Genomic DNA, 9,619 nt, shown 5'->3' on the forward strand with positions numbered 1-9,619 from the left:
TTCCTTCTTTTAAATCACCTGGGTTGATCATGGTATTAATGATAACATCTTCAGCAAAGGCTTCTTACCATTATCTAAAGGAGTACCGTTTTATCATTTGTTAATACCTAGTTCCTATCTAGACATAGAGACAATCTTGAAATCTTTAAGTTAAAAAAGCTTATAAAATGGAGGTATTTAAATTAATGCAAGTTGAAAATAATGCTCATAACTGACCGACATTAGTTAGAAGAGAGAGAGAACGAGAGAGCAATCGGGAGCTTCATAGTGGATTCCTGAAGTTTCTGTGGGAAAAGGTGACGGATGTAGTTCAATCACGTAGTGGAAGGACTGTGTCTTGGTATCATGAATTGACTTAAATTGAAAATGTTGAGCTTCAATTGATTCATGATCTCAACTATTAAAATTACTATAATATCCACAAAACCCCTTCTGAATTATATAAGTTAATTAACTATGTCGTTTGGATGTTTAGATGAGTCAAATGCGATTGAGGCTTGGTCACATTTCAGTCAGGTGATGGGCGCGCAAAAATACGCTCTTATGAATGCTCTCAGTAAAGCAACTGTACTAATTTTTACTCTTACATGTCCATTTTACCGAGCACTTGAGTTGTTAGACGGTAAGTGATTCATTGGTACAGTATGATAACGGGTCTGCTTGGACCAGTCAGTTTAGTTCCTCAGACAAAATAGATTCTTGATAATAGGATTATATAGACATAAAATTAAAACAGCACTGAAAAACTTGAATAAAATGAAATACTTAGCCAATAATATAAATCAAAGTATGGTTCATGAGTTCCTGTAACACTTGGACAAACGATTTTTGAATAATTGGTTGACAACTAATCAAGTACCATGGCCACCTTTCATATACGTTATTGCGAGATAAGTATTCTTCGGTTCCTCATTTCACTAACATCCTAACGATGTGCTCTCATGCAAACTCAGGTCAATCAGAGACAGACAGGAAAAACAAGAGCTCGGTAACTAGTAGTTACATTATTGTGGGATCATTGAGATTAAAAAATGAGACTGACTCAACTTTTTACCGTAAATCACAATTGTTTGCTTTAAACTAAGAATAAATGTATGATAATCAGGATACTTGTTTGTATGGTCATAAATATTTAAAATTTCTTATATCCGACACTCGATTTCACTTCATGTTTGATATTTTTGAGGTCGATGACTTAAATCTTGCATATCTACTAGATTTACTAATTGTGTAGACTTTATAATACTCAAACAATAGTAAATTCCATTTTTTCAGTTTAGGTTTCATCTCAAGTGCTTCATCTTTTTTCTTACATTGATATATTTGAGACTTTCGTTCTTCTATCAACTCCTAGGGAGACAAAGCTGACTGGAAATGCTCAGATGTATAAAAATCTTCGTATTGATACTTTAAAAGCCAGACTATCTAATGATTCGAGTGCAGATAATCAAAGTGAAAATTCCCTAGTTAGTGAAGGGTTAATAGCACCACTTGGACCAGCAGCTGCTGCCGCAATCGCCTCATCACTTTATGGATCTGGTGAGATAATTTTTATAAACACATTCAATGTAATAAGTTCTAGATGCACATACTTACTCAAGTCAAGAAAGAAATAGATAGTATTAGATCAGTACCTTGTGAAATAAAAAAAAATACTTGGGAAGTACTGGGGCAGAACTAGTAAAGTGGTAATTAATTCCATAAACACTCAGCAGCATATTTGACACATGAATAGCCAATTAACGGTTGTCTTATTACCATCTGTCAGTCGAATCTATGATTTTAGAAGATATCTTACAGAATTTTCTTAATAGTACTTGATATGCGCTAGCTGTGGTCCTGACAAAATTGCTGGAAGGATCCTTCGGGGTCATTCGATTATTATATGAAAATAATAGTTCGGTTATTTGTGTCTTATTAATGCTGTACAACACAATAGTGTTTTTATTGCTAACATTAGCTAATCTAATAAGTGTTCTAACGAAAGTTCTCTCTCCCGATTAGATTTTAGGAAGCTTTCGGGTTCCAATATAGATATAATTCGAGCATAACACTATGTTTAACAATCCTTGATAATATATAATGCGAAATTATGAGCCACCGTAACTTAATCCCATTTTTAGTCTATGAAATAGAAATAAACTAGCTTGTAAACGACATGTAAATTGTATAATAGTAGCAATATATGAGAATTAGAGTTTTACATAATATTTTGATTTTATTACCGTTTTTTCTATACTGGTTATACAGATGTTGTACATGATCCTAATCATGACAACCTCAAACCTCTCAGTCAGCACCAAACAAAAGTTAACCTACAATTACAGATCGTAGTTAGTAAACTGACTTCATTTTATCAATATATTTCATCATGCTAAAAACCAGATTATATACGGCACTTCATAATTTTTCGAATTATCTGTTTGATCTTTACTTAGGTGCTCCATATCTACATGCACAAGTACGAGCCCGGCAAGAATTAGCCTCCCTGGTCAGAATACCAGCACCCAAGCTGAATTCACGTGAAAAGCTATCCGAAATTGACTTCGCATTCGTACCAGAAGTAAGCGGTGATGACAACGATAAAAAATCACCGATTCAACAGAAATCCAAGTACCAATCGAATCAGACTAAAGTAGAGCATAAAGTTACAGGGAATTTCATGCTGAAACTCGAAAACTTAGAGGAAAAATCTCCAGATGAAAAGGATCAACTGCGGGATATTACCAAATCGCCAATAACAACATCGGTTGTCGTTGGTACAGCTAACATTTCAACTACTAAAACGGCAACAGAAGCAGAAGCTCCTAGGGCGGTGCAAGTGACTGGTGATAAAATTAGTCCAATGATTTCGAGAAAATCTAAAATTAATTACGTCTGATTTACACTTATCTTTTTTGGCACAAGATTCACTAAAAATCCATAAATTTAAGCAAGACTCACGAATGTCACTTTGTTTTCTAACGCGAGCAAACTATCAAGAAGTGAACATTTAGTATTTTCTTTAACCTAATTAGAATTCTAAGCACTACTTCCGTTTTCTTTCTTTTTTGGATTTTCCAAGTTGACATTTTCATAAAAGTAATATTTAACCATTACTATCATATTCGCTTCCTTCTTGTATGTGATTAGAATTGAGAGAAATACACAGAATCTTAATGACGATTCTAAATTTCGTTCAGATCGATTTACAGTGGTTACTGAAGGTTAAGGTTTCTGAGCTTAATTTTCTAGAAAAGAAACATCGTGACACCACTCACCTACATCGAAAATATTCCTTCTACCTAATAACCTACTTTAAAATTACCTACTGTAACTCACCATTCGTTCAAGATCTTTTGTATTCAAAGTGAAAACCTTTCATAGTTATGACGAGTAACCATACTTAAACACGTTAAAAATTAGGTTCAGACAGTACATGAACAAACATAAGAACTAGTTAAATAAATTACATTCATAACATGAATACCATATGAGAAGATATTCGTCCTTAAGGCAAACCAAATTTGTTGTTTAAAGTAGTGAAAGCTGTATTTCATCAACTGTATGGTAAATGTATCACACGTGATGAACTGTGACCAAAGATGGACTAGTTTAGTCTGATACATTTATAATAATTCGATGACCACTTCTTCATACTTTACAAAATGCTGTGTACTATCAAAGTTGTTAAAAAAAGCTCTAATTTTCTGCACGGAACCTAAATACATACCAGCTTTCACTAGGAAACCGTTTATGAGATATTAATATGTGAGTAAACTTCTTTACTGTAGGGAAACTTACAATTCTTGTTAAATATAACCCACTACTAGTAAAATATCGCATGATACATATAATCACCTTTATTTATAAAAGTACTTACTTAGAAACCAGTTTGTCGTCCAAACAAATAGAGAAAATAGTTCTTATTATGGGTAAACTTATCTTCAAACGCTGACTACAATCTGTAATATGTTAGTAATATTAGCTGAATTACTTACTTCCAAATTAGACGAAACTTATGAAGTTTAATTATTCTAATAATTTTATGAAATAAGTCAGAAGAAAACATCCCCGTGCAAATCTGACCAAGTTCGTTGTTAATTACCAGCAAAACCATACCCCCTTTGTTTCCATCTGTAATGAAAAATAAGCATTCCGAAAAACGTATGTGTTGAGGAGATTAAAGCCTCAGTCAGTCAGCTACAACGTAGGACCAGGCACATATGTGCATCGGTTCAAGTAGCCATAAGCCCCAGGTACAGTATATTAGAAACCAAATGTAAGACCATACATTGGCTTCCTCTAAAACCACATCCTCGATAACTAGTCTTCCCCATCACAACTATTACTCTTACTATCTCTACAGCTCTAGGATCCGCTGTTAACGGGGTATGACATCTTGAGCTGATGTACGTGTGCTGGATCCTACGCTGCGTATGACTTACTGGCTGAGACAGTACTGGGGATCAGTGTAGTCCATACCGAAATTGATACACAGACTAAGTAATCATGCTATTTTTGTGTACAATGTCTGAAGTGGTAATTGGAATTATCAGTAAATGAGTGCTAATAATCCCAAGTAGCACAACTGAGGACAACTACATTATCCCTTTAAGGTAACTGAGACCCTTGTTCCTACCAATGGCTTTTTTAGATCTCATTATTCATAACCTTAAATACATGAATAACTAATCAGTATAATGACTACGAAAATTTGTGATAACATGGATGATCTCAAGCTAAGTTTGGATAATCGAGCAAATTTCGATTACTCTACATTACATTTTTTACACTTTAATACAAATACGGTTGTAGGCAGCTAATGAAAATCCACGGAATAAAACAAATTCATGTTATTATTTTCCCCCCAAATGCCCTGGTACGGCCGAATGTGGGGAGAGTCCGCTCTCCCACTCGAAATGCTCTCACATGGCCACGCGTATATAGCATCTGCCAGGGAAGTCCTACACACTGCCTTCTCCTGGCTGGGGTGTTGTTTACGAAATTGAGAGAATGAAAAGCGAATGTGCAGCCCTTTAACTGGGTTGGTGGACACGGAAAGTTCACCTAGAGGAGTTGGAAAACCCTGATTCCAAACCAATGATGCACATGGGCTCCAGTATCTTGAGGGAACAAATGGCGCATGAACGAATTGTTGGTCACCGGCTACCATGGGACTGTATCTCCTCACGATGCTCCAATGCCTTGTGGATCAGACCTTTAGGTCAAAGGCTCCGGGTGTGGCCCCCTAAGAAAACCACCTGCTTGTTTGGGCACCTGGGTAGTATCACAGCCCTCACACAAATCAAATGAGATTTGTGCGGCGCATATGTATCTGGTGCTTCCTTGTACCAATATTTGTGTTTAAATAAATAAAAATAAATAAATTATGCATCAATTGTTGTTTAGCCTTTATTTAAATTAATGAGGAGAACCACTTGTGTGGAATGCGCGGAAATCAGACAGTCATGCTGATTAAAAAGAACGTGGCAACCGCATGGGAAATGAACGATGTGAAAGCCTTTAAATGGTTTAAGATTTGACAATAAAGTAAACGACAGCACTAAAACATTTGGAGCAGTCACATCAGTTTAAAATCGTAACTTCCACACTAATCTATGAAATGGGGATTTTACTGCTTCGTGTTCGAATGACGACAAGGTAGCTTGGAGTTATCTTGTATCTGAAACTTGACCATCTAAATATGATTGTAGAGTATGCCAAGGTATTTTATTCATACCTTTAGCTGCTAGTAGTAAGGCCCTATGCACACAATGAGTGAGTAAAAATTTCAAATGATACTGTTATCAAAACTAGTAGCTGCTTTGCTACTATACGAGCTTTTCACCCTTATAAAATGAACACGCTACGTTAAAACAATTCCAAGGACTTTATAGTAATTGGCTTAGTAATTAGAATGAAATGTCGTCATCGAGTAAGACCAGAAAGTAAATAGATAATTTTAAAAGCAATAAGTAGCATAAAGATCCGTAAAAAAAACTGTAAACACAATATATACGAAGTACATATATAAATATAAACAAAAAGCATAATTATAGAAAGCGTATGTATAAAAGAACTGGAATAAAACGAAATTAGTTCCAATACCTAATCAAGGAAAGTTATTCGAACAATCACTGACGTGACGTAAACGCCAGTGTATAAATAGTTGCTGACAAAAGAAGAAAAGCAGTTCCAAAGTTAGTGTGGAATGAACGAAACATAAGTTGGTACGAATGATAAAAATCCTACAATTTAGAGGATTTCAAATACATAATATTACTATGAAAGAATGAAAACTTGGCATAACTAGGTGGTAAATTACTGAGATTTATGTGGTGAAGGACAAAGGATTTGTAATAATGTGCCATCTAGTAGTTAAATGCAAGGAACGAGATAAACAGGGATCGAGACCATAAAATTGACTGGGCAAATTTCATCAGAAATGCGTTGGGTTGTTAAAAGTACGCCAGCACTTAAAATAATTCTAGCTACACGCGAAACGCGAATGAGATGCATGAGTAGAGTGAAATTCAGTACTGGAAAAACAGTGAGGTTCAAAAAAAGGATTCGAAATACGAGAAAGCGGCTTAGGACACATATTGAGGTGTGATAAGTTTGACGTCATCTTCGGTCCTGGAGAATGTGGAATTATTAAGTGAGACAATGGAATAGATTGATCTATTACTCCGAGACCACAGTTTTCAAATACTGAGGAGTGGACAGCAGTGCGTGAAAGAGATGTCGACTCGTGACTCGCTGTTGGAAGTAGCATAGCAACTGTTGGACCCGACAGGCAACGATGTCTCAAATAATTCGACCGATATTTATGACATCGACTGAGATCCAACTGACAAGCACCTACAAAGATAAATAAATGATTGTATTAACGTTTTCGTGACACTTTATGAGAAGTCTCCATCACATAATTGTTTACCATGAAAAAATATGATAAACCGAAGAATTACGGGTAGAAAAACAGTGTTCGAGATAGCGAACTGCACCCGGAGAATTAGCAAAGGATGCAAGAAAACGATGTCTGGAAATTGACAGACTAATTAATGCGACATTCCTGTCTCACCAAACAGGGATGGAACTTTGTCTCCAGAGGTCTGAATGCTGAATAATAAAATGGGAAAACGAAAGTACAATTAAGTCTCGAAAGCCTGTCACTCAGTAAACATCCTATTATATATATATATATATATATATATATACCATCCACAAAATACATGTGGTGCATTTTAGGAACTCTTTCGAATAAAAACCCATCTGTCCGAAGATAAATTGTTAAACACTAGATTATTAACACAAGGCATTACGCAGATGTGCATGGTTTTGGTACCAGGATGACCAAACGAAAAGGAAGGCTATGATCAACAAAGTACGGACTAAGTCATGTCTCGACATAAGAAACACACATTTAATCAGAAGGAACTCCCAACATATAGTTAAAGTAAGGAATTTTAGCTAAACAAGTATAACAGGTCGGACGGAATCGCTTACCCTAATCTAAGTGAAAGTCGAGCAAACCAACCTATGTGACTGATTTACTCAATATATAACACTTGCCATACTAGGAACCACATCATAGGATTCTGATGTTTACATACATTTACGTTATCAGTCCAGCGACAGCAAGTGTCCAGGCAGGCTTAGTAAGAATAGAGGGATTTAACCAAACAGATTACTTTTAACATACCAAAATACAATTTGCAAAAGCTAGATATATAACCGAGTCTGCCTGATTGTAACGTATTAGAAGTTTGGGCAAGGCTATATTTTATGGATGGCTCAATCAGATTTAAAACAAGTCTTAACTTTTGGCCAAATAGCATTTTTGGCATTATAAAAGGTATCATCCTGTGATTAAAACCCTAAATTTAATTCTTAACCATAACGCCCAACAGAGAATTGTAATCCTGATCTCTTGCACTACTTTATAACCCTCATTTGACACTAATTAACAGGTGGACATTCTTAGGATAACTTTAACGTTGTCTAAAGGACGTCCAGAAATCGTAGTTTTACTGCGTTTTGATACCCATACTATAAATAAAGACAATATCAAATACGCCAGGCATTACTAATAAATGTAGTGGAAACGACAAGGCATAGGATCAGATTGCTGAAGCAAATAGTGAAACGATTCACGACAATGCTGAAACATGCAAAGTACATTCAATGAGGCTCAACCCTCTAGGAAGAGGTGAACTTACATGAATACACTGAGTAAGGATACATTTTAAGAGTAGAATTGCCAGAATTGGTAGTCACAGTGCATGGAACTATATTGTGTTTGCCAATAAATGCAGGAGATCCATGTGACCAGTCTGGAGTTTTCATTGTGGCTAAGAGACAAGCATCCTGAGCGATTTTACGGCCATACTGAAGCTTTACATACTCCCGTTCTGAAATGCAAGGGCTGTCAAACCCATCCAGTTGTCGACGCATTGTAAATAACTGACACGTATGCAGCCAATATGAAAATCAGAATCAATAACAAGTATGGAAACTGATAGTCGGTGAACTTAGCTCATTTCTGAAGTAAACACACGCAAACAACAACCATTTGCACCCCTCCAAATCGAGCGGGGCATACGAAATACAAATTTCAACAACTAGAACACAGTACACAACATGATTTATCTTATGTTAAAAGTCTAGGTTGTTATTTGAAACTTATTTGAGAACAGAAAATTTTAATACAATCTTTAAGATATCCGCAAAGATACATCAAATGACTGTTAAAAACTGCATACTTACTAACTAGCATACTTACCACTTTAATGCTGACCAGTCTGGTACTTGGCATTGAAAGTCTATCGATTTTTTCACTTAAGCAAACCATCTCTCATATAAGCTTCTTAATCAGCTTTGATAAATCAACTAAAGCTCTTCAACTTTCAGATTTCTTGTGTTCATACTTAAGTTCACTATCTGTCAACACTGAATTCATCATGACAAGGGAAAAAATTAAAATTTTCTACCCTCCCATTACTCTAAGGAAGCGAACACTAGATAGTCATCATAAAAAATCCCTTCGAAATTCGATCACTAAGAGTCCCACCATAGTTATTTTTAAGTCACTAGGGGACAAAGAATTGCACAAAATTAATTCTCATTTTCTAGTGACTTTCGTGAGCTTGTGTTTTACTTATTGGTGTCGAAAAAATTTGGACAGCTTATCGATGGGCTCAACTAAATGTGTGTGTAACAAACAGAGGTAATACAATTCGGCATGGCAAAACAACCTACAGTTCTAATGATTTTGTGATGCGTACTATAGTAGTCACAGATGGACCAGTATTTATGTCAGAGAGTAAGAAGTGAGTACATTTGAAGGTATTGTATTTTATGGTTTCAAACATGCATGCAAACAATTACCAAGTAATCATAATTACAGGTAAATATTACAGCTAACTAAGCAGCTACATTGGTCTAACAGTAGGGGAGCATATCTTGGATTTTTCGACGTGCTTCAGAAAGTCCTAGAATGAAAAAGGTGACTACTTTAAAAATTCAATTACCTAACATATCTTGGATACAAGGTATCAGGTCGATACCTTGCAATTTTCTAAGGCAATTAATATGTAATCAAGCCCCAGTCCTACGAAGTTTGGTGAATCTGTTACCA

At 35.6% G+C, this 9,619-nt stretch overlaps 2 protein-coding genes across 2 annotated transcripts in view; one reads left to right on the forward strand and one right to left on the reverse strand.

Moving 5' to 3' along the window:
* Positions 1-3,169, forward strand: part of Smp_174230 (hypothetical protein) — a gene marked incomplete at its 5' end in the record, with an annotated part of 102,641 nt that extends 99,472 nt beyond the window's left edge. Inside the window, 2 exons of the mRNA XM_018788847.1 lie at positions 1,355-1,539; positions 2,439-3,169. Of these exons, the coding sequence (XP_018654349.1) occupies positions 1,355-1,539; positions 2,439-2,881 (628 nt within the window). The 3' untranslated portion in view covers positions 2,882-3,169. The remainder of the gene's footprint in view (positions 1-1,354; positions 1,540-2,438) is intronic.
* A 5,012-nt stretch (positions 3,170-8,181) lies between these two features.
* Positions 8,182-8,580, reverse strand: Smp_107200 (hypothetical protein; the record flags this gene model as incomplete). The annotated part of the gene is made up of 1 exon (XM_018788848.1): positions 8,182-8,580. The coding sequence occupies exon 1, from the start codon at positions 8,434-8,436 to the stop codon at positions 8,182-8,184; it is 255 nt and encodes an 84-aa protein (XP_018654350.1). The 5' UTR covers positions 8,437-8,580.
* Positions 8,581-9,619: the final 1,039 nt, after the last annotated feature.

The sequence above is a fragment of the Schistosoma mansoni genome, chromosome W, assembly GCF_000237925.1.
Source record: "Schistosoma mansoni strain Puerto Rico chromosome W, complete genome".
In the NCBI taxonomy this organism is placed as follows: domain Eukaryota; kingdom Metazoa; phylum Platyhelminthes; class Trematoda; order Strigeidida; family Schistosomatidae; genus Schistosoma; species Schistosoma mansoni.